Source organism: Hyla sarda, chromosome 1 (genome assembly GCF_029499605.1).
Source record: "Hyla sarda isolate aHylSar1 chromosome 1, aHylSar1.hap1, whole genome shotgun sequence".
NCBI lineage: Eukaryota > Metazoa > Chordata > Amphibia > Anura > Hylidae > Hyla > Hyla sarda.
Window position 1 is genome coordinate 320,343,280 of NC_079189.1, and position 26,071 is coordinate 320,369,350.

The 26,071-nt window shown below is 44.5% G+C and overlaps 1 protein-coding gene across 1 annotated transcript in view; it reads right to left on the minus strand.

The window, feature by feature from the left end:
* Nucleotides 1–26,071, minus strand: part of NCBP1 (nuclear cap binding protein subunit 1) — an 80,757-nt gene that overhangs the window by 28,543 nt on the left and 26,143 nt on the right. The window contains exons 7-14 of the mRNA XM_056518920.1: nt 21,672–21,741; nt 21,345–21,560; nt 20,346–20,443; nt 14,095–14,158; nt 10,974–11,084; nt 8,846–8,910; nt 8,553–8,615; nt 7,657–7,731 (exon numbers count right to left, since the gene is read on the minus strand). Coding sequence (XP_056374895.1) covers nt 7,657–7,731; nt 8,553–8,615; nt 8,846–8,910; nt 10,974–11,084; nt 14,095–14,158; nt 20,346–20,443; nt 21,345–21,560; nt 21,672–21,741 — 762 coding nt within the window. The remainder of the gene's footprint in view (nt 1–7,656; nt 7,732–8,552; nt 8,616–8,845; nt 8,911–10,973; nt 11,085–14,094; nt 14,159–20,345; nt 20,444–21,344; nt 21,561–21,671; nt 21,742–26,071) is intronic.

Here is a 26,071-nt window from a genome sequence, read left to right on the forward strand (position 1 = left end):
TGATCCCACAATGAACAGACAAGGGAGATTCGGCCCACTGAAGAGGACAGTACCGAAATTGGGCAGAGGGAAGCGCCTCCATGGAAGCTACCATCTTTCCCAGAACAGACATGCAGGTCCAGACATGGCCACCGAAGCAAGTGAAAAAAAACAAAAAACAACCCCAACAACCCCAACCCCAACCACAACCCCAACCACAACAACCCCAACCACAACAACAGCAGCTAGCTGAGCTTGTCCTCCGGAAGAGAGGCAAGCCACTGCCGTGTCGAAGCGGATCCCAAGAAAGGTTAGAGATTGGAACGGAGATAGATTGGATTTTGCATGGTTGATGATACAACCGAAATCGGAAATGATCTACAGCGTGATGTTGAGACTGACCAGGTTCTGCTCCAGGGAGGGTGTCTTGAGTAGGTCCTCCAGATAGGGGAGAACAGATACACCCTGCGAGTGGAGAACAGACACCAGCATCTTTGTGAAGACTGGGTGCGGTCGCAAGCCCAGAGGGCAGGGCGACAAACTGAAAATTACCAGCAGGAACCACAAACCATAGAAAACGCTGGTGGACTGGAAAGATAGGGATGTGCAAATAGGTGTCCCGAATGTCCACAGAAGAAAGGAACTCCCCTGGATCCATGGAGGCGACCACTGACTGCAGGGATTCCATCCGGAAAGGACAGCCGAACATGACGATTCAGAAGCTTCAAATCGAGGATGGGTCGGACAGAGCCTTCCTTTTTGAGAACTATGAATAGATTGGAGTATAACCTTGAAAACCGTTCTAGTGGAGGGACAGGCACGATCACTCCCTGAGACAGGAGGATGTGAATGGCCACCTGAAAAGCTGCAGCAAGAGCAGGAAAACAAGGAGGGCAGGACCAGAAAATCCCGGGGAATAGAAGAGAAATCTATTCGATTGCGAAACAACCTCTTGAACCCAGGCATCCTGAATGTGCGCCAGCCAAACTTCCCGAAAAAAGGGACAGGCAACAACCCACCCAAGGAGCAGTGGGAGGCTTGAGTCCCGCATTTGGAGAAGGGAGCGGTTGGTACGGGGCCCTGATTTCCAGGAGGGGTTTGTCTTGAAAGAAGGCACCCTCCTCTCTTGTGAAGCCACTGGCTACATCTCTTTACACCAGTAGCTTCAGAGATGATCTCATCTAGGCACTTGCCAAAGAAACGAGGCCCTAGGAAAGGAAGCTCTGTAAGTGAACGTTTAGAGGCAGCATCGGCATTCCAAGCCTTAAGCTACATGGAGCGCCAAAGAGCCACCAAATTGCCCGAGGCAAAGGCAGTGCAGTAAGCGGACTCCAAGGAGGCCGAGCAGAGGTAGTCCCCTGCATTAACAATTTGCTGAGGTAGATCAGGCAAATCGCCAGGGGAGGCACCTGCTAAAATCCCCTGGCGCAATTGACAAACCCAAACAGAGAGGGCCTTGGATACCCAACTGGAGGCAAAGGCGTGCACCAAAGTTGAGCCTGCCACCTCAAAAACAAATTTCACCAAATTTTCAATGTACTTATCTGAGAGATCCTTAAAAGGAGGCTGCATCAGCCAGCAACAAAATAGTGGATTTAGACATTCGCGATACAGGTGGGTCCACCATAGGAGGCGAAGACCACTTTGTAACCAGGTCCTGAGGTAAGGGAGAGAGAGCCGGAAGCCTCTTAGTCCCATGGAAGCGCTTATCCGGATGCTTCTAGGCAACCTCTAATAGCTCTTCAAATTCAGTAGGTGGGCTGAAAACCTCAGGAGCCCGATGAGCGCAGCTAAAGGACGCTTCAGGGACCGTGCCTGAAGTTCCTGGGTCCTGTAGGTGGAAGGTGTACCTGACAGCCGACAACAGGCTATCCACCAAGTCTGACATACAGGAAGTCTCTGCCGAGTCAGAGGTAGGAACCGAACCAAAGTCCCTAAGCTCCCCTTGGGACCAGGAGCGCACTGTAGGAGTCCTAGAACGGGTGGAGGTGGACTGGGAGCAAGGGGGCGGAGACCGGGAGCGTATGGTGGCGCCTGGAGGTGGTGGACATGGAGCGATAGCGGCGGCATGAGGGCCCCGCACGTCAGGATTCAGGAGATGAATTGGGGGAGAGGTGCTGCAAGAGGGGGCGGAGCTACAACTACACCCAAGCTGCAGGCTCAATTAGAGAAGCGCCCGGGAGAAAAGAACATGACCACCTCAGTCAGCTGTCCACCAATGCGCAGGATAGTGGTCAGAGCGATTGCAGTACAACACAGCTGGAGGGGAGAAGTCCTGAGACCACCCAAGTCCCCGGAGACCGAGCACCTCCCGCCCGCGGGTCCGGAGGAGCAGCCGGCCGCATAAGAAAGTGAAGGGAAGCGCATGGGAGCAGGTGAGAAGTCCAACACAGATTAACTCCTGGAGTCCCAGACAATAATGCCGCCAAGTGAAAAAGGGCACCCCAGGTCCAAGGGTGGGGAGGAGGGGGAAGCCATACTCATCCACATGGACATACTCCACCATGGTAGTCTTCGATCAGCTAGGGGCCACCTGCCCTAAGCCAGCCTGGCAAACAGGGGCAAATGGGGGACCCGGACCCTGGGTACACCACCAGACGCTGGTTGATGGCGAGGAGGGGTTAACAGTCCATCCAGCAATGCACCATGACCCTAGCTCGCATGTGGGGGGGGGGAAAGAAACAGGAAGCACCATGCTCCTGTCGCCCCACGCCAGAAAAAAAAAAAAAAAAAAAAGAAGAGAAAATCTAACTAGACACGGATACTAGAGAAAAAGAAAAAAGAAATAAGACCTGGTCTGGATCCTGCTGACACTAAGCTAAAATGGAGTTCCTCAGAGCAGGAGGCGGGTATATCCTGCCAGGAGAAGCAGACCTTTTGGGTTTTTTGCCTAGTGTCAGCCTCTTAGTAGCAAGCAGCATATACCCATGGTCCTGTGTCCCCCCAATGAAGCGCTCAAGAAATTATAACTACATGCACCAAAATTTGTATGTTAAAAATTGTCATCTTCTGACCCCTATAACTTTTTTCTGCATATGAGGGCTCAATTTTTGCACCGTGATCTGTAGTTTTCATTGGTACCATTTTGTTTTAAATGGGATTTTTTGATTGGTTTTTATTTATTTTTATGGTATACGAAGTGACTAAAATATGCACAATACTGGACTTTGGTATTTATGTGTGCGCCATCGACTGTGTGCTTTAGCTAACCTTATATAGTCATAGCCATAAATGTTGGCACCCCTTAAATTTTTCAAGAAAATGAATTTCTCACAGAAAAGGATTGCAGTAACACGTTTTGCTATACACATGTTTATTTCCTTTGTGTGTATTGGAACTAAACCAAAAAAAGGGAGGGAAGACAAAAAAAAAAAAAAAAAAAAAAAAGGCAAAATTGGACTTAATGTCACACCAAACTCCAAAAATGGGTTGGACAAAATTATTGGCACCCTTTCAAAACTGTGGGAAAATAAGATTGTTTCAAGCATGTGATGCTCCTATAATCTCACCTGGGGCAAGTAACAGGTGAGGGGAATAAAAAAAATAAAAAAATAAAAACCACACCCAAAAGCAAATAAAAAGGAGATAAGTTCACTTAGTCCTTGCATTGTGTGTCTGTATGTGCCACACTAAGCATGGACAGCAAAGAGGAGAAGTAAACTGTCTGAGGACTTGAGAACCAAAATTGTGGAAAAATAACAATCTCAAGGTGACAAGTCCATCTCCATCTCATTTGCCTTTGTCCACAGTGCGCAACATTATCAAGAAGTTTGCAACCCATGGCACTGTAGCTATTCTCCCTGGGCATGGACAGAAGAGAAAAATTGATGAAAGGTTTTAATGCAGGATAGTCCGGTTTGTGGATAAGCAGCCCCAAACAAGTTCCAAATATATTCAAGCTGTCCTGCAGGCTTAGGGAGCAGTATCACAGCGAACTGACGACATTTAAATGAAATGGAACTATGGTAGGAGACCCAGGAGGACCCCACTGCTGACACACAGACATAAAAAAGAAAGACTACATTTTGCCAAAATTTATTGGAGTAAGCCAAAATCCTTCGGGGAAAACGTCTTGCGGACAGAGTAGACCAAGATAGAGCTTTTTGGTAAAGCACATCATTTTACTGTTTACCGAAAACTATATGAGGCCTACAAAGAAAAGAACACAGTACCTACAGTGAAATATTGTTGAGGTACAATTATGTTTTGGGGTTGCCTTGCTGCCTCTGGCATTGGGTGCCTTGAATGTGTGCAAGGCATCATGAAATCTCAGGATTACCAATGGATTTTGGGTCGCACTGTACAGCTCAGTGTCAAAAAGCTGGGTTTGCATCCGAGATTTTGGGTCTTCCAGCAGGACAATGACCCCAATCATACATCAAAAAGCACCCAGAAATGAATGGCAACAAAGCGCTGGAGAGTTCTGAAGTGGACAGCAATGAGTCCAGATCTAAATCTCATTGAACACCTGTGGAGAGATCTTAAAATTGCTGTTGGGAAAAGGCACCCTTCCAATAAGAGACCAGGAGCAGTTTGCAAAGGAAGAGTGGTCCAACATCCCGGCTGAGAGGTGTAAGAAGCTTATTGATGGTTATAGAAAGCTACTGATTTCAGACAGTCAAATATTAAGTTAAGGGTGCCAATAATTTTGTCCAGCCCATTTTTGGAGTTTGGTGTGACATTATGTCCAATTAGCTTTTTCTCTTTTTTGGTTTAGTTCCAATACACACAAAGGGAATAAACATGTCTATAGTAAAATGTGTTACTGCAATCCTTTTCTGTGAGAAATACTTCATTTCTAGAAAAATTTCAGGGGTGCCAACATTTACAGCCATGTCTGTATTTTAATAGCTTGGACATTTTCTCACGCGGCGGTACCACATATGATTATTGGGAAAGGGGGGGGGGAATTCAAACTTTTATTAGGAAGGGGTTAATTTATAGGGGGATAAATTAACCCCTATGCAATCTTTTCATTGCATACACTGATCAGTGCTATGCCATAGCATAGCATTGATCAGTGTTATCGGTGATCTGCTGCTCCAGCCTGCTAATGCAGGCTTGGAGCAGCAGATCACGATCGGACGGTGAGGAAGCAGGCAAGCACCCTCCCGTCGTCCTCTCAGCTGATCGTGACATCGTGGTTTCCCTGCGATGGTCCCGATCAGCTCCGCTGAGCTGCCGGGACACTTTACTTTCAGTTTAGATGCCGCAATCAACTTTGATAGCGGCGTCTAAAGGGTTTATGCGGGGCATCAGCCCGATCAGCGGTGCCCGGCATTAAGCCTGGGTCATGGCTGCTGATAGTAGTCGGGACCCAAGGGGTTTGAAGCCTGCTCAGCTCATGAGCACGCTTCAAACCCTGGTAACGGGATCAGGGCGTACATGTACACCCCCTTGGTCACAAACAAGTAAAAAAAAAAAAAAAGTTTTATTTTGGGGGGCTTCTGTTTCTACGCAGTGCACTTTTCAGTAAAAATGACACCTTATATTTATTTTGTAGGTCCATGCGATTACAAGGATACCCAATTTATCTAGGTTTTATTTTATTTTACTACTTTAAAAAAAAAAAAAAAACATATCCTAACTGAATGCACCAAAATTAGTATGTTTAAAATTGTCATCTTCTGACCCCTATCACTTTCTTTTTTACACATATGGGGCTATATGAGGGCTCATTTTTGCATTGTAATCTTTAGTTTAACATTTTTATTTTTAATGTACTTTTTGATCGCTTTTTATAAATTTTTTATGGTATAAAAAAATGCAGTTTTGGACTTTTTTTTTACATTTATGCCATTGACTGTGCGGTTTAACTAACCTTATATTTTAATAGCTGTGACGTTTACGCACGCGGCGGTACTACACATGATTAGGTTTATTTTTAATTACATTCATTTTATTTAAAAAATGGGAAGGGGGGGGGGGGGATTCAAACTTATTGAGAACAGGTTAATTCTCATAATTTTTTGTCTCCAAAGGGGGTTCCTACCATGAAATCTTTTTATTGATCAGTGTTATCGGTAATCTGCTGCTCTAGCCTGCCAGAGCCTCAGATGGCCCTCCCGCCATCCACTCAACTGATCGGGACCCGCGGATGTCCCGATCAGCTGCACTGAGCTAACAATCATCGCTACCCTGCAGTTTAGACACCGCAATAAATTTTGATCGCATCGTCTAAAGGGTTAAACCGGGCATTGGCTGATCAGGCATGCCTGGCATTAACCAGAGGTCCTGGCTGCTCATAGCAACCCTGACTCACCGAGTATGAAGCATGCTTAGCTCGTGAATGCACTTACAAACTGGTAATGGGCCCAGGGCATACAGGTACACCCTCGGTCCTTAAAGCGCAACTGTGAAGAATTTGTACCCCCATAAACTAATCACAGGGTAACACATTTCTTTAGAATTACTCTCCAGGTATATCTTTTACTGCTTTCTAACAGCTTTTATCAGGCTAAAAAATACTTTATAAGACAGCCAGCAACAGTTGGATAGGCGTGGCTATGGCCCACGGCCGCCACGCCTATCTCCGGTATGTCATCAATAGGACCGCTGTGTGATTGGTCCCAGCACATAGGCCCCTTTATTGTCCTTATCTGTGGCAGCGAACATAGAAATGTATAAGTAAAACAAGTGCCCGTTCTATTCTCCTATTAGGTTACAGAGCTGTCATAGGGGGTTAGTTTGAATAGCAAGCGGCAGAGCATTACGCTGAGCACTGGGGCCGGGAGCGAGTGTTTGCTATGAAAACTAGCCGCCCGCAGCGCCGGTGATGTAATCACAGCATACTGGGGCCATCAGGAGAGAGCGCTTGCGGCCTGCAGCACCAGGAGACAGCTTTCTTCAAATCACTGGCGCTGCGGGCGACTAGTTTTCATTGCAAGCGCTCGCTCCCGGCCCTAGTGTGCAGCGTAATGCTCTGCCGCTTGCTATGCAAACTAACCCCCTGTGACGGCATTGTAACCTAATAGGAGAACAGGCACTTGTTTTACTTCTACATTTGTATGTTCGCTGCCACAGATAAGGAAAATAAATGGGCCTATGTGCTGGGACCAATCACACAGCGGTCCTAGCGATGACCTACAGGAGATAGGCGCGGCAATGTCCCGCAGCCGCCACACCTATCCAACTGTTGCTGGCTGTCTTATAAAGCATTTCTGCTAGAAAGCAGTAAAAGGTATATCTGGAGAGTAATTTTAAAGAACTGTTACCCTACGATTAGTTTATGAGGGTACAAATTTGTGACAGTTGCGCTTTAAGTACGAGGTCGCAAGGGCCTACCTCTTCGTCCTAAAGGGGTTAAACAGATTATTTTGGTCATCCTGAAATTTGTTAAATGCTTAGCGTAAGAATGCCTCTAGGTTAGTCAAAGAAATGTCAGAATGTCAATTAACCAATTCACAGAAATAGTGGGGGAAGGATAAATACCCAAGATTCACTTTAAAGGGATTACTACAACTGAACAACCCTTGTCTATATACTTTCAGGGCAAATGGGCCTCACAGAAGCACTATTATGGTGCTGTCAACAAGCCACAGTTTTAACATACATGACTGCTTGCTTTAGAGAAGAAATTTCCAGTTGAGATCACGCCTCTAAAATTTAGAAAAGATATGAAACAGTTACATTTCAAGGAAAATTATACTCTGCACAGGAGCTAGAGCATTGAACTACCTCATGCTTTTCTCCAAGACTTCCCGAACGAACTGGGGTTTCGGTCTATCCAAGTCCTGTGACAGACAATCTGCCCTGAAATACAGAGAAAAAAAAAATTGCTATAATAGAGGCATTTTGGAAAGCATGTAATAGCATATGGATTTGTTGAAACAGTTACTATAGAGCAGGGGTCTCAAACTCCCGGCCCGCGGGCCATTTGCGGCCCGCGGAACGAAAGTTTGTGGCCCGCACCAGGGATGTGTGATTTGTATTGCCCGACGCCCAGGACATGCAGTTCCGGGCAGGTGGTTTCTTCAGTCATTTAGCCCCGCTTCGGGCAAGCCGCGCTAAATACCGGAAGGCTTCACTTACCCCGCCCTCCTCCTCCCAGTCTTCGGTTGGCAGGCCGGCCCGAGTCTGCTGAGGGACGTCACGCATGTGACGTCCCTCCGCAGATCTGCACAGGAGGACGTCAGTGATGTCACTCGTCAGGCCGCCGGCAGAGAGGATAAGCGCAGCGCAGGACAGGTAAGTGTGTCTATGTGTGTGTGCATGTGTGGGTGTCTGTGTGAGTGAGTGAGTGGGGGTGGTAACGACAATGCTACCTAATGTGGGGAACCTGGAGAAGTAGCACCCCCATCATCCGTCAGCTCATGCTATTACCACACGGGGGTAGGGGGAATGGGGGGTTGCTGGTGAATGATGGGGGGCACATGATGGAGGCATTATATGTGAGGCGCATGATGGGGGCATTATATGTAAAGGACGCATGCGGCCCAGCCTCACCCAGCTGCTACCTTAAGTGGTCCCCGGATAATTTGAGTTTGAGACCCCTGCTATAGAGTAAGCATAGCTTCCGCATAGTTTATGGCAAGACCGATCACTGGCCATGTTTTCAGTAATAAACCACTTACCAATCTTCCCAATTCCATCTAAACTGAAAGTTGCTCAGGTGGTGTGAAAACCAATTTATGAATCTGGGGAGAAGGAAACAAACTAACATTTCCAAACAGAAGGTAAATGCACATTTACCACAATCAGGTTCACAGAAATAACATGGCAGCAGAAAATATTTTGTCCTTCTCTTCGACGAGAAGGGTATTACAGATTTAAGTACATGTTCTGCATCTGTGCACGAGTTTGAGACATTACTATTGATTTAAACTAAAAGGTCTCTCCAACAGTACAAGATTACAGAATGAATTACCTGTCAATACATGTTACGTTCATTGTATCCAAGCGAGTATATAGCATTTCGGTGGCTTGGGCAAGCTGTTTTGGTCATTAAGGAATAATTAGATTTTTATGCTTATCGTAAAATCTCTCTCAGAGCATCCATTGGGGCACAAAGACACCGCTGTATATGCTGCAACAAAAAAAGTCAGCCCCTCCCAGAAGGATATACCCAGCCTACAGACTGAGCTATCAGTTTAGTCCCAAAGCAGTAGGAGGCCCAACAGGGAAAGAAAAAACAGCAACTGTCCAAGGAAACCACAAACAAAAAACAAAAAAATAAATAAATAAATAACCAAACCAACCCTCGGACAGGCAACCGAACCAAGGACACCAGAAAACAAATGGGTGGGTGCTGTGTCCCCCACACAGACCGTGGAACGTATTAAAGCAGTCCCTGGGGTGGAAGAAAACAACTCAGGTGGAATTCTGGGCCACAGCCACCTGCAACACCTCACGACCAAAAACAGCATCAGCGGACGGAAAGGTATGCACCTGGCAAAATTTTGTAAACGTGTGCAAGGATGACCAGGTGGCTGCCTTACAGACTTGCAAGGCCGAAGCCCTGTTAAGGAGAGCCCAGGAGGCGCAGACGGAACAAGTGGAATGAGCTGAGACCCGGAAAGGAGGAGTCTTCCATTTGCAGTGGTAAGCTTCTGAGATGGCAGAACGGATCCACCGCGAAATGGTCACCTTAGAAGCAGGAAATCTCTTACGATGATCCTCTGTAAGCAAAAATAAAGAGTCACACTGGCAAAAGGATGAAGTGACCGAAAGGTAAATCCAAACGGCCCGCACCAAATCAAGATCATAAAGCAACAATGAAGCTGGACAAAAGGACGGGAGGACGATATCCTCATTTAGGTGAAAGGTGGAGACCACCTTAGGCAAAAAAGGATGGGACCGGACAGAAAACAACATTGTTCTGGTGGAAAACCAGGTAGGGGGAACGGCAGAAGAGAGCCGCCAGCTCCGAAACTCACCTAATGGAAGTGACCGCAATGAGGAAGGCCACCTTCCAAGAAAGGATCCAAAGAGAAACGTCCCAGAGAGGTTCGAAGAGAGTACCCTGCAAGGCACTGAGAAACAGATTAAGATCCCACAGGGGAGTAGGGGATCTCTAAGGCAGAGCCGCATGGGCAACATCCTGCAGAAAAGAGTGGATGTAAGAATCGGACGCCAGGGGACGCTAAAAAAAGTGAGCGCCAACACCTGACCCTCAAGGGAACAGAGCCAAGCGTTGTTCCAAACCAGACTGTAAAAAGGAAAGAATGCGTGGGAGAAAGCAACTGGGGAGAAGGATTGAGAGTCACACCATCGAAAGTAGGACCGCCAAGTACAGTGATAAATCTTCGCAAAGGAAGGCTTGCGCGCCCTGATCATTGAGCAGGAAAAGGGGGGGGGGGGATATTCTCCTTGCTCCAAGGAAGAACTTACCTACTGAAGTCTTCAGCCAGCTATTATACACCTGCATCATGCCGGGCTGAGACAGCAAGACGAGCAGGTTAGATAGGGGGACCTGGACCAAAAGTTGCCACCTCCAGGTGCTGACCGGTGGAAAGAAGGGGGTGACAGTGTATAACTTGATGCCTGTGCCCCTTCTTCACAAATGGAACAGTGAGCGCTATGCTCCTGAGCCCCCACCTAAAAAGAGAGAAATAAAAGGGGGGAACAAAATCTAAATACATGTCCCTAAACTTAAAAGAAAATAGAGACCAGGTCTGGAGAACTCCAGACCCGTGACTGCCTCCTACGGACACTAAGCTAAAACTGATAGCTCCGAGTCTGTAGGCGGGTTATATCCTGCTGGGAGGGGCTGACTTTCTTTTCGTTGCCTATTGTCAGCAGCATATACCATGGTCTGTGTCCCCCACTAGAGCCGAACGAGAATAGACAGTATGCTATTGGTAAAATGAAGCATTTAATGTACAACACAGACAAATTTGCCAAATAGTTATTTTTAAGATTGTCAGCTGTGACAAGGGAAAAAGCATTAATATATTATACCTGACAGTATATTATACTTTCTTGGGAATCCCTTTTTGCTGGTTGTTGATAAATTAAGAGTCACCTAACAAACTGATTATACATGAAAAGGATACCACTTGGGGCAATGATCCTGGTTGTAGTTTGCAAAGCTCAATTAACAGTGTTGTGTACATGACATCTATGTGTGGTGGAACTGGGATCTGGAACAATTCTCCAAAGATGACCTAGAGCAAGAAATACAAAGCAATGCTTAATAATAAAACAATGCAGAGTGACTAATCAAATATATGTACAATACTATATTTGATACAATAAGTACAAAACTTCATACTAAATAATGGTGTATGTTGAGTGAATGTAGTGAAAAATTACATGAATGCCACAGTTCTTCTAAGACAAAAAAAAAACCTCTTCAGTATGGTTGCTGCTTAGGGTTTTTGTCAAATGAAAATTTTTGCAAGCTAACCCGGAAAAGGGAGCAACCCAAAACTAAACTAGAAACACTGCTCTGGCAGAGCGCGATACAGTGATTTGTTTTCTGGTGACTGAAACCCAGCATTTTAGAAAGTGGGTTAAAACAAAGTAATGACTAACCACTCAACCAATCAAATCACTTGTTTATTTTTCTGAGGTGTTTTCAAAAATTGAAGAAGCAATCTGATTGGTTGTAATGGGCAACTGGATGTGCATTTTAATTTTAATGCATTTTATTGGAAGTACCAACTATTAAAGTTGTTAAAAAAAACATGTTTTCTGTATCAATGATAAATGTTTTCCTACTGTGTATCTTATGAATGAGTTGTGGTGGAAAGGAAGGAGACTACTAGTTGTCAGAACTGCATATATTAGAGAGAACTATATCATATATTGGATTACCCTATAGGTGCCTTTATTAACACTTGGTTGGTGCCATGTGGCAGAACATCACTCGTTCTGCAATTATAATAGAAAAAGTAGATTGCACATCAGATCTTATATGCTATATGTGTATATAGTGTCATATCTTAATAAACACCCATGGTCTAATCAAAATAGGAAGAGATTTAAGATCCAGTTAGGACATTTGGTCCAAGATCATGCTGACCATTCCTAGGGTAAAAAGCAGTGAAGCTCAGTGGCCATCTCACCCTTGTACACAGTTTTTTGCAAAGATTTGTCTTAGAATCGACTAACTGATCTAAGTTTAATTTATAAACATAGGCATGGTCCACAGAGTAGGAAATTGTTCTAGATGAAGATGATAATGGATAGAGGTCTTGGCATGATCTTGTCTGAGTACTCTACATTTGCCCATGACTTTAGACCTCTGCTTACTGGGGTATGTAGAGTACCTTCCTACTGTCAATAACTGCAATCAGAAAATTACTTGTTTAAATAAAAATGTTATACTTTAAAGCATCTATACTTTAATGAATGCAAAAGAGGGAAACCAGGCACTGCAAGGGTTAATTCACTTGACTGAAAAATTTAACAAGCCACTGGAGTCTGTAGTGGTCAAGTACTACAGGTCAAGGGATGTGCTCAGTGTCTAATAATGAAAGGCAAAGAAAGTCCAGCAAAGTAAGGCAAAATAAGACACTGCAACTAACCCATCAGACGACTAAAAAATGATTTATTCCGGCATCGGAGCAAAATCAGAGGAGCGACACGATACAGCAAAGCGGATAGGAGGAGAGTGGAGCAGGTGCAGGGACTGTCCCTGCACCTGCTCCACTCTCCCTCTGTCCACTATGCTGTAGCATGTCGCTCCTCTGTTGATTTTGTGCCGATGCCGGAATAAATAATTTTGTTACAGTTGTCTGATGGGTGAGTTGCCGTGTCTTATTTTGCCCTACTTTGCTGGACTTTCTTCGTCTATACTTTAACACCTTAAGAACTAAGGGCGTACAGGTATGCCCTTGGTCTCTGGTGCTTAAGGACCAAGGGCGTACCTGTACACCCTCGGCTTTTCTGTTCACTGCCGGTAACGGAGCAGTGATCGGAACGGGATGCCTGCTGAAATCCTTCAGCAAGCATCCTGGTTCACTGAACCCCCTTGTCGGTGAATGCTGTGATTCGCCGGCCTGAATCAATCTCCATTCAGACCGTCGAATTGCAGTGTTTCTGGGCCAATCGGGTCAATGGTGACCCAGTAATAAAAAGGGTAACTGAACCTTTACCTGGGCAGAGTCACTGACGGCACCTGCTCTGCCCTCAGTCCGGAGGGCGAGAGCAAGTGCCCGTCAGAGACCTCCAGCAACAAGTGGCAGCAATCGGGAGCAAGAGGTAAGGGCTGTGTTCCTCCTGCTGCTGTATAAGAACAGCTCCCAGCATGCACAGCCAAAGGGCATACTGGGAGAGTTAGTTACGCAACAGCTGGAGGCATAACTAAAACTCCCAACAAGCACGGTCAGCCAATAAGCATGCTGGGACTTGTAGTTTTGCAACAGTTGGAGGTCGGGAGGAGACCAAACTAACTTTTTGACTTGCGCAGGAAACAAAACAGAGCCACCTAGTGGCTGTTTTTTTTCAATCACATTTAAAAACATAAAAAGGTTGAGAATTTGAACAGCAAGTAAATAGCAAAGTGTCTTATAATTACATAAGGAACAATATATTAAAAGTTTAGTTTGGTGACAGGTACTCTTTAATGAGACATTTTGTGCCATCACAACTTAAAAATCTTGATATTTTGCCTTGATTTAAAATATGCAAGAGTGGAAAAATATGATTAATCCCTTTAGTTTCATTACCAGTTTCAACTGTAACTTCTATAAATGTAACTATGCTGCACCTAAATGTTGGTGAACTCTATATGGCCTTATTGAGATTTCAGTGAAAGTATGCTTATTGATATGTCCTTGTTCTATAAAAACAGTGTGAATGGATGTAGGATTTCTGTGCCTCTAGAAACAGAAATGCATATCGCTCTTCTGTCTGGCTGGTCATGATGTGAGGCTGGAGAACTTACAAAGATTCTCAGATGTCTTCCAGAAGGTCTAAATGTTATATAGTTTAAATATACTGTTACAAACATGTATCATTAAAAAAATAAAAATGTACGCCACACATTCTGAAAAACAAAAAAAATAAATAAATACACATCTCTAGGTAGGGGTAGTAAAAAAAATAAAAGGGAGATTGAAGAAAATGTGTGTAGGAGGATCAGTGGAGTAGTTATCCATAGCAATCAGATTGCAAGACTGACAACTCTCACCCAAAATGAATTAACTTAAATACTTTGAAAAGACATACCTCAACAATATGATAGTTCAAGGGAATCTTATTCTTCCCAGGGTAGCTGAGAAGCTGTGCAGCACTAAAGTAAAAGCAGAAAACAAGTCTTGTTATAAAAGGCAGCCATAAAGAACATTCCCTCTACATCTATAAAGTAGGATCAGTGCAGCTTTTTTTTGTGGAATAAAGAGTATATAACATCGCTACCTAACTATTGACAGCTGTTGATCTGTTAACTTCAACCAAATCTACAAAAAAATTTAAATAAAAAAAAAAAAAAACAACATGTAAAAATACCACTGCCACAGTTATCACCAAGGAGTGCACTGAGCACAAAATCACTTGACTATCTCCAAGAATGGCAATGCACTTTATGTGGTGGTAGCCAGGATTTTATTATTATTATTATTTTTTTTTTGTTTATTTTTTTTTTAATGCTAAAATTAAAGAAGAATTTTCATTAGGATCACGCACAATACCAGAAACTTTCTTCTTCCTACTTGGATTATTGGGCTCAACTCCTAGAGCTGTCCGATGTCCATGCATATTTTTATCACATAAGGGGTAAAAGCTGGTTTGGTTATTTTGTTATTTTATTTTCTGTACAGTTGCAGGAAATATTGTTCATTCAAAACATGTACAAAATGCACATGTACACCAAAAAAAAAAAAAAAAACAAGTGCAGCAGGTATACAGAGTCACTACTGAATGCGGAACAAGTATACTGCAGACATTAAAGGGGTAGTCCGCACCTAGACATCTTATCCTCTATCCAAAGGATAGGGGACAAGATGTCTGATCATGTGGGTCCTACCACTGGGAACCCCTGCGATCTCTCCTACATCACCCTGTGTCACCTGCTGCATGGAGCTAACTTCGCTCCATGTCTGATAGCAGGCGATACAGGGGCCGGAGTATTGTTATGTAACGGCCGCGCCCCTCATGACATCACGAGGAGGCGGGGCCATGTAGTCACTATACCCCTGCCACCGTATCGCCCGTCATCAGGAATGGAGCGAAGTTCATTCTGTGCAGCAGATGACACAGGGTGCTGTAGGAGAGATCGCGGGGTTCCCAGCAGCGGTACCCCCCACGATCAGAAATCTTGGATAGGGGATAAGATGTCTAGGGGCAGAGTACCCCTTTAAGAATGCTTTTACATTTATAACATTAACAGTGGTGAGAATTGCAAGTCCTTAAGGTGAAAATGGACTGAGTCTATTGGACCACTCCCCTCCACTCATCTATGTAAAGACTACCTTTTACTCACAGGTAAATAATCAGGCATGCTGGAGGACTGCCTCATATACACTGGATTTTTTTTAAATATTTTTATTACAAATTTCACATAATTAACATAATTAAACAGTAACAGAGTAATAACATAACATGATTACCCAACCCACCCTTTCCCCACCCCCTGTCGGAGAGAGAAAAAAAAAAAAAAAAAGTTTTACATTTATAAATAGGTCAGAGAAATGTATACCGTATTTATCGGGGTATACCAGGCACCCTCATTTTACCAAGGATATTTGGGTAAAAAGTTTTTTACCCAAATATCCTTGGTAAAATGAGGGTGCGTGTGTGTGCGCATGTGTATACCCCGATACACCCCCAGGAAAGGCAGGGGGAGAGAGGCCGTCTACCCCTGCATTTCCTGGGGTCTAGAGCCCTGCTGCCGCCGCTTCTCTCCCGCTGCCCGTTCTCTCCCCCTGACTATCTGTGCCGGCAACGATAGCCAGGGGGAGAGAAGCTGCGCCGATAGCCAGGGGGAGAGAAGGGGCAGCTGCACCCATTGCCGGCACCGCTGCCCCGTTGCCTCCCCCATCCCCGGTTGTATAATTACCTGTTGCCGGGTTCGGGTCCACGCTGCTTCAGGCCTCCGGTGTCCCCCCCCTGCGTCGTTGCTATGCACTGCACAGTGCACTGACGTCATGTGCCGTGCAGTGCATAGCAACGACGCAGGGGACGCACACCGGAGGCCTGAAGCAGCGCGGACCCGACCCCGGCAACAGGTAATTATACAACCGGGGATGGGGGAGGCAACGGGGCAGCAGTGTCGACAATGGGTGCCACTGCCCCTTCTCTCCCCTGTCTATCGGCACCGCTGCCCCATTGCCGGCCCCGCTTCTCTCCCCCTGGCTATCGGCGCCGGCAATGGGGTCAGGGGGAGAGAACGGGCAGCGGCACCAATAGCCAGGGGGAGAGAAGGGGCGGCAGCAGGGCCCTAGACCCCAGGACAGGCAGGGGCAGAGAAGCCGGCAGCGTCGGCAGGTCTCTGCACCTGCAAAGCCGCTGCAGTTCATTGATTTAAAGCGCCCGCTTTAAATCATTGTACTGCAGTGGCTTATCGGCATATAACACACAGGTAGACTTTAGGCTAAAAATTTTAGCCTAAAAAGTGTGTGTTATACGCCGATAAATACGGTAGTTATCTCATATCAAATTAATTATTCCAATTTGACCAGATTGCTCTGTGCCTAATTAAGCCTCTTCTGAAGTTGGCAGTTCCCCATTCCTCATAATTCCTAACTTTAAGAACCAACCTATTCCATTCTATTATATTTGGACCCGTACTCCCAAACAGTCCTCTCAATATCACTACCTTAGCTAACATAAAAATAGGATTTATTAAATCTCGATCTTTCCCAATATCACACAAATTCCCCCAAATAACCTCTGTACCCAACCATTCTCTCTTAAGATCTAATTTGTTCGCAATGGTCTGGAATACCCTAGCCCAAAATTTTCTCACTATCTGACATGTCCACAGTAAATGAATTAGGTCTGCGTCTGATGCCCCGCACTTAGGGCAGTCTGCCTTATTCCAACATCTAATTTTTTTTAATTGTACTGGTGAGTAGTACAATTGGTGGATTCTTCTTAGTTGCATGATTTGATGTCTTATTAATAGAACACCTTTTAACATTCCTGAGAATGTCCTCCCATGCTTTACTTAGGAGAACGTCCGTGGCCCTATCACATCTCTTTATTTTCTTGAAACTTGACAGGCACAGTTCCAAGGAGTAGTTTATATACAACATTTAACTTCCTACCCCCCTCTAAATTCATATATTCTATCACCTTGTGTGTAAATATCTTACATTTTTCTTTTTCAGTGCATCTATAAGCTTCACACAACTGTATATACCAAAATTTGTGTTCATTTCTCAAACCGTACTCCTCTACTTTCTCCATTTTGAAAAATCTGTGCAACATATTTAATCCCCTTACCTTTCCAAAAATCACTCCCCAGCCCTTTCTTAAATTGTTCAAATTCTATATTGTCCCAAATCACAGTGTTCCTAATACTACCAATTTTACATCTCTTTCTCACTTCCTGCCACGTTTTGCTAAATAACCTTATTAGTGATAAATGACCCAATTCTTTCTTCACTGGGAGCCCCCCTTCCACAAATTCCCAAAAATTCTCATAATACCCTTTATAGTCCTTAAATAATTCTACTCAAAGTGTTTCACTCCACCCTTGTCTAATATTCTGAAGATTCCTAGCTAGAAAATGCAACATAAAATCCGGTAAACCCCCGACACCTTCTCCTTCAGGCTATGTCCACCTTAAGTATTTCATTTGAACCCTACCTCTCCCCCAGACAAGACTACCCATCAAGGCCTCCAAACCTCGAAACCATTTCCCCGGGATCCAACAAGGGGATGCCCCCAAAACATATAGAACCTGCGGGAGAACCACCATTTTGATAAGGCCCATCCTGTCCGCCATCGAAAGAGGGAGTTTCACCCAAGCGTCCACTTTTTTCCATAACTTACTCACCAGCCTTGTTAGGTTATGTTGTATGAAGGAGTCTAATGAGGGTGACAGTAATTCCTAAATAGTCCAAATTCTCCCCTTCTCTCAGAATCTTCACCCCTACTTCTCCCCTGACATTACCCGGGACCAGTGGCATTAAGGAAGATTTACTACAATTAATTTTAAGACCGGAAACTTTCCCAAAATCCTCCACTACTTTAATTGCTTCTGGAACCCCCTCAAATGAATTATCCAGGAACAGGAGGATGTCGTCTGCATACATAAGAAATTTTTCTTCTACTCCTTTAATTCCAAATCCCCTCAACCCTCCTGCTTTCCTAAATTTTTCTGCCAATTGTTCCAAAATAGGACAAATATCATAGGCGAGAGCGGGCAGCCCTGTCTTGTACCTCTTCCAATCGTCAATTGTGCTGAAAAGGGACCCATTCACTGCCACCCTGGCCTTGTGATTCCTATATAACAATTTAATCCACTCTACAAACTCCCCCTCAATCCCAAACTTACAAGAACTCTCCAAAGGAACCTTCACTCCACCCTGTCAAATGCCTTCATTGCGTCAAGTGACAGGGTGGAGCTGAAGGGACCCGACCCCAGTTGCATATTAACTATTGCTCTTAAGATGTTATTATGGATTGAGCGTCCCGGTACAAACCCAGATTACTCAACTCCTACCATGTCAGACAAAAGCGGGGACAATCTTTCGGCCAATAATTTAGCCAAAATCTTGGCATCCGAATTTATGAAATAGGGCGATAGGATTCAATCTTTGTGTTATCTCTCTTTTTTGGAGATTAGCACTATTTTGTAAATCATCCCACCTAATTTTTGGTAATTCGATTTCTTTTAGAAAATCCTCTCTCCCTGTCCCCCACCAATTCCTCTGTACTATATAGCTGTTGGTAATATAATTGGGCTATCTTCTGTAGCTCCTCCCATGATGACTGCAAAGTTCCATTACTATCTTGCAAAGCCAGGATCTCACTGCTTCCCCTCTGAGCTCTAACCAAATTTGCCAATAGTTTCCCTGGACGGGCTCCCTCCACAAAATCCTTCTGACCTGGTCGGGGGGGGGGGCTTTGTGGAGCTTGTAGGCGGGGGGACCCCGGAGGTGAACCAATCTATGGATAAGAATGACTGGTTGTTAATAAGCGGAATTTTTGTTAACATGCGACTCCCCCACTTCTTATAGTTGACCGGAAGTTCCTATGGGAGATGGCAGCTGAAAGGAACCTGTAAATAATCTATTGTGTACTCAGCAAAAGTGTCGGAGACCGAGAAGGTATGTTGAGGAGGAGGGAGTCTGAGGTAAGACTCTTATGAGAATATTACGCCAACTAAGTCCTCTCTTTCTCTCTGTTACCCCATCAGACACTAGTAAAACACACTTAGTGGGGTTGAAGGAGTGACCATGCCTCCCAAGCCTAATATTAGAAGATCTGTTTCCCCTAAAGGGGCCACTGGGATTGGCAAGATTGATAAATTTGTGAAGGCCTCACCAGGGTGGACAAAAACAAGTAGTAATAAATCTTCTCCCCCTAAGGTCGGATCTGAGACCACGGGCTCCCGCTATACTGTATTGCAAGATATATCGGATGATGGGGAGGAGGAGGCTCCAGGAGCTAACAAATCTAAAATTGAGAGGATCCTGGAAGAAGTTCAGAGGTGTAATCATTCTCTTGTGGAGCTTCATACCCAGGTTTGGTCTTTGGTGTCCGATCTCTTCATAATAAAGGATGAGACTAACAAGATTCGGGACAGTACTAAAGCAATTGAGAAGGCACTTCCGATAGTTAAAAAAGAAGTTCTGACCCTTACGGAAGATTCTAAATTTTTAAGGAAAGAGGTGGGGGAGTTGAAGATGAAGGTTATTGATTTAGAGGACAGATCTAGAAGATCCAACATCAGGATGGTGGGGGTTCCCAGAGGACTTGGAAGGTGGGGACATTAAATCCTTCTGCCTGACATGGTTACAGGAGGTAGTGGGCCAGCAGGACTTTTCTCCCATGTTCGGTCTGGAGAGGGTACATCGGGTCCCGGCTAGGAGGCCTCCGCCTGGGTCCCCCCCTAGGACTATAATAGCAAAACTGTTTTGTTCTAATGTTCGCGACACTATAATCCGCAGGGCATGTGAAAAGGGCCAGCTTCTTTATGGTGGGGCGAAAATCTCAATATATCCAGACTATGCCAGGGCAACTCAGATTAAAAGGGCTTCGTTTAGAGAGATAAAAAGAAGGCTGGCAGCAGCAAAAGTACAGTTCTCTCCATTATTACCTGCTCGGTTACGTGTGTTGTATAAAGATAAGGTTTTCTTTTTTACAGATTATACATTGGATTTAAATACACTTTAAAGCTGCAATGGAAAGAAATCCCAAGGTGTCTTACACCTAGTCTTACTATAAAATAAAACATTAGGGAAAAAAAAATTAATTATAAAAGCCATGACATGTATAAAACAGTAAAAATAATTTTTCCAATTATTTACCATGTTTTCCTCTCTCTCCAGTGTGATTTTATGATGCAGTGCAGATTTTCTTCTATGACAAATCGCTCTACAGAATGAGATCCAGGCATTACTGGACCCTAACAAATAAATACAAATAGTAACCATTATTTTATGGAAAAAAAAACAATATAATACATTTCCATTTACTGAGAAGGTTTCAGGGAACCCACTGTAATAGAATTGTGTTTTGCATACGAGTTACATAGCACTATTATATATTATGAACTTTTAATTGATAATTATAATCTCTACACTATCTGCCCACCTAACGCATGACACCCAGGAGCCAGTAATCTTACAGAAATTCAACTGGTTGTGCTTACACTGAAAAATTCTGCTGTAATGTATTGCTGTTTCTGCCTTGACTCAAACATTAATATACATCCTGGGGGACATGAATCATTATTTGTGTATGGTAGAAGCAGTTTACCCCCTTTTCCCAAATTCTAAATTATGCGCAGAAGCACTAAATTTATCAATCAAGCGCAATGAGCTTCATAAATTGCGGGTAAATATAGTAATCTCCTAAATCCACTCTTTGGAAAATAGAATCGATGATTTAGAGCATCTTGCTACGTTAAATCCAAGATGGTTTATATATGCGCACAAAAAAAACAGCTCTTGCGGCAAAGTTTTTGGTGTAAAGGAAAAGTACGCAGTTAATAAATCCATGCGTACTATAGATGTCACTCCAAGGTACCCTGATTCGGCCACATCTGGAGGACATGCTCTACCAAAACGTGCGCAAAAAAAATGCGGGAAAAAAAAGGGCTTGCGCAAAATTTTGCGCAAAAAAACACACACAAAACAGGGGTAAAATCTTTGATACATGTCCCCCACTGTCCCCACTATATATTTCATAAAAATGCTGTAGCATTACATATTCAGTTACTTTATTAGTTTAAATTTGTTATGTACTTATTTTAAGTTTACCAGGTTAACGGGAGAAAAAAAACGAAAAAAACAAAAACAAGTTACCTCAGGAGCATCTGTGTAGTCAAACATCCTGAATATGACCCTCGGCATAGGATAGACTGAATCTTTAGTGTGAGGTGGTGGTGTAAAGGGTGGTAAATTATGTTGCAATGCTTCACACAATATGCTATCAAAAGCAAGGTATGGGCGCAATATGTGTCTTTCCTGCCAGCGATCCTTCTTCAACTTTTGAATCTGGGCCCAAAGACAATCCAGGTACTGGGATACAAAAATAAAACTTCTCAATCCCCCTCAGACAATTTATGTACTATTAAAATAAAAAATTAAAAAAAATAAAAAGAAAAGAAAGAAAGAAAAAAGGCACTTTACCTCTTCTTGTGGGTGAGGCTTTTCCGCTGACCATACTTGTAATATAGGCAAATGGGTTTTTTGACGTTGCCTGTAAAAGGGTAAGAAATGTATAGTCTTTCCAAACAAACAGACTTGCCTAACAGACTTGCAGCTGAGTTTAACAATGCAATTGTGTTTACAGGTAAACCCCCTAATCCTTAAAAGGGGTATTCCTCTATCTTCCATCCCACAACCTGTCTGACCTGGTTGCAGCATCTATCAGACATTTATGGATATCCTGTGGTTATGCTAGATGTGCAGAACATTCTGCCTATCAAATCCGGCACAGGATACTGCACATGTGAACGTACCCTTAAGAGTCATTTGTTGGACTTCATACTTAACTCCTTGGGGACGGTGGGCGTCCCATCTCAAGGACAGAGGGCGTACATGTACACACTCCGCATTTACGGTCACCGCCGCTCGCTGGGCGGTGATCGGACCGGGATGACTGCTAATATCTATCAGCAGGCATCCTGTGGCAATGCTTTGGGGGTTGTCAGAGATAGCTCAGACCATCCTAAAAGGATAGGAGCGAGGTGGCACCTCCTCCTATTCCCTGCCATTGGTCGGTCAGAACGACCACCAATGGCAGGAGGGCTAAGAGTTCATTTCCCCTGCTCTGCCCGCCGATCGAAGTCCGGGCAGAGGGGTGGGGGGACACACGCACGGCAAGGGGGAGCATGGCCGCTTACCGGGACAGGCAGCGGCATCTCAGAGCAGTGGCGGCATCATCGGAGCGGCGGGCGGAAAGTGCAGTGGTTGACAAAGCTGCAGTGATCTTCATTGTGGCCTTCTAAAAGCTGCAAAACTACAACTCCCAGCATGCCCAGACATCCAAAGGCTGTCTGGGCATGCTGGGAGCTGTAGTTTTGCAACATCTTGAGGGCCACAGTTTGGAGACCACTATACGGTGGTCTCCAAACTGTAGCCCTCCAGATATTGCAAAACTACAACTTTCAGCATGGCCAGACAGTTAGGGATGCTAGGCGTGTAGGTCTGCAATATCTGGCCCTTCAGATGTTGCAGAACTATAACTCCCAGCATGCCTGGACAGTCTGGGCATGCTTGGAGCTGTAGTTTTGTAACATCTGGAGGGCTACAGTTTAGAGACCACTACTTAGCGGTCTCCAAACTGTACTTCCCCAGTTGTTGCATAACTACAGCTCGTAGCATGCCCAGACTGCCCAGGCATGCTGGGAGTTGCAGTTCTGCAACATCTGAAGGGCCAGATATTGCAGAACTACACGCCCAGCATCCTTGACTGTCTGGCCATGATGGGAATTGTAGTTTTGCAACAGCTGTAGGCATACTGGTTGGGAAACATTGAGCTAGAGTCTGTTTCCTAACTCAGCGATTCCAACCCGTGTGCCTCCAGCTGTTGCAAATCTACAACTCCCAGAATGCACATGCTGGGAGTTGTAGTTTTGCAACAGCTGGAGGCACACGGGTTGGAATCACTGAGCTAGAGTGTTTCGTAACTCAGTGGTTCCCCACCAGTGTGCCTACAGCTGTTGCAAAACTACAACTCCCAGCATGTATATTCCATACATGCATTCTGGGAGTTGTAGTTTTGACACTGCTGAATGTTTGGGGTACAGGGTACATTCACACGGGTGGGTTTACAGTGGGTTTCCTTCTTCAAGTTAGAGCTGCGGCAAATTTTCCGCCGCAGCTCAAACACCCAGCGGAAAACTCACTGTGAACCCAACCTTGTGAATGTACCCTAAAAACACTACACTAACAAAATAAAAAGTAAAACACTACATATACACCCCTTACATGTCCACCCCCCTAATAAAAATGGAAAACTCATCTCATACAGCAGTGTTTCCCAGATGGAGCCTCCTGCTCCAACAACAACTCCCAGTATTGCCGGACAGCCATTGACTGTCTTGGCAGGCTGGGAGTCTTGCAACAGCTGGAGGCACCCTGTTTGGGAGACACTGCTGTAGGGTTTTGGTGGAGACAAGCCCCTATTGCAAATTCCTCATTTAGGCCTCAAATTCGCATGGCGCTCTCTCACTTCAGAGCCCTGTCGTATTTCAAGGCAACAGTTTAGGGCCACATATGAGATCTTTCCGTACTCAGGAGAAACTGTGTTACAAATTTTGGGGGATTTTTCTCCTTTTACCCCTTATGAAAAGGTAAAGTTGGGGGCTACACCAGCATGTTAGTATAAAAAAAAAAAAAATTTACACTAACATGCTGGTGTTGCCTTATACTTTTCATTTTCACAAGAGGCAAATTGAGAAAAAGACCCCCAAATTCTCTAACGCAATTTCTTCCGAGTACGGAAATACCCCATTGTGGACGTAAAATGCTCTGCGGACGAACTACATGGCTCAGGAGTGTGAGAGCGCATGTACATTTGAGGCCTAATTTGGTGATTTACACAAGGGTGGCTGGTAATAACAGCGGTTCTGACAAACACAAAAAAAAATAATAATAAATGCGACCCCATTTTGGAAACTACACCCCTCACGGAACTTAACAACAGGTATAGTGAGCCTTAACACCCCACAGGTCTCTGACAAATTTTCGTTAAAGTTGGACATGAAAATTAAGTGTTTTTTTTCCCCCCCTGAAATGCTGGTGTTATCCCAAATTTCTCATTTTCACAAGGGGTAATAGAAAAAATGGTGTTACAAATTTTGGGAGGCTTTTTTCCTTAGTAAGAACATACCCCATATGTGGATGTAAAGTGCTCTGCGGGCGAACTACAATGCTCAGAAGAGAAGGAGCGCCATTGGGCTTTTTGAGAGAGAATTATTAAATTCTGTGAGGGGTGTAGTTTTCAAAATGGGGTCACACGTCGGGGGGGTCCACTGTTCTGGCACGACGGGGGGGAGGGGGGGGGGGGGGACGATTTGTAAACACACATGGTGCCCAACTTCCATGATAAACAAATTCTCTCTCTAAAAGCTCAATGGCGCTCCTTCTCTACTGAGCATTGTAGTGCGCCAGCACAGTTTACATCCACATATGGGGTATTTCCATACTCAGGAGAAAAAGCCCCCAAAAAATTTTAACCCCATTTCTTCTATTACCCCTTGTGAAAATTTGGGGAAACACCAGATTTTATTGAAAAAAATATATTTTTACGTCCCAATTTTACGAAAGTTAGTTAATTACCTGTGGGGTGTTAAGGCTCACTGTACCCCTTGTTACGTTCCTTAAGGGGTGTAGTTTCCAAAATAGTATGCCATGCGTTTTTTTTTTTTTTCCACTGTTCTGGCATCATGGGGGCTTCCTAAATGCGATATGCCCCCCAAAAACCATTTCAGCAAAATTAGCTCTCCAAAAGCCAATGTCGCTCTTTCCCTTCTGAGCCCTCTAGTGCACCCACAGAGCACTTTACATCCACATATGAGGTATTTCCAAACTCGAGAGAAATGGGGTTACAAATTTTGTGGGGAATTTTTTTCCTGTTCCTCCTTGTGAAAAAAAGTTTGGGGTAACACCAGCATTTTAGTGTTAATCTAATTTTTTATTTTCACTTCCCACTTTAAACGAAAGTTCGTCAATCACCTGTGGGGTGTTAAGGCTTACTATTCCCCTTGTTACGTTCCTTAAGGGGTGTAGTTTCCAAAATTGTATGCCATGCGTTTTTTTTTTTTTTTTTACTGTTCTGACATCATGGGGGCTTCCTAAATGCGACATGCCCCCCAAAAACCATTTCAGCAAAATTCGCTCTCCAAAATGCCAATGTCGCTCCTTCCCTTCTGAGCCCTCTAGTGCACCCACAGAGCACTTTACATCCACATATGAGGTGTTTCCTTACTCGAGAGAAAATGTAAAGTTTTGGGGGGGCCTTTTTACCTTTTACCCCTTGCAAAAAGGTAAAAAAAAAATGGGGCTACAATAACATTTTAGTGTAAAAAAATTTTGATTAACACTTACCGTAAAATCTTTCTCGAAGGATCCATTGGGGACACAGACCCCTGTCTTTAGGAGGTACGACACTATGGCAACAAAGAAGTCGGCTCCTCCCAGCAGGATATACCCCCCTCCAGGCCTTGAGCTAATCAGTTTTAGTACCAGAGCAATAGGAGAGGACCGACAGGTCAAGGAAAAAACACAAACTGTCCGAGAACCAGAAGAAAAGATATAACCCAACACACCCTCGGACAGAGAACCAAAGAGAAACCCAAAAGGGAGGCGCTGTGTCCCCCAATGGATCCTTCGAGAAAAAGATTTTACGGTAAGTGTTAAAAAATCTCCTTTTCTCTATCGACTCCATTGGGGGACACAGACCATGGGACGTACCAAAGCCGTCCCTTGTGTGGGCAGATAATCAGTCAGTCAGGCAGACGGCTGTTCCACTGCCGCCTGCAGCAGTTTACGGCCCAGACTAGCATCAGCCGATGCGAAGGTAT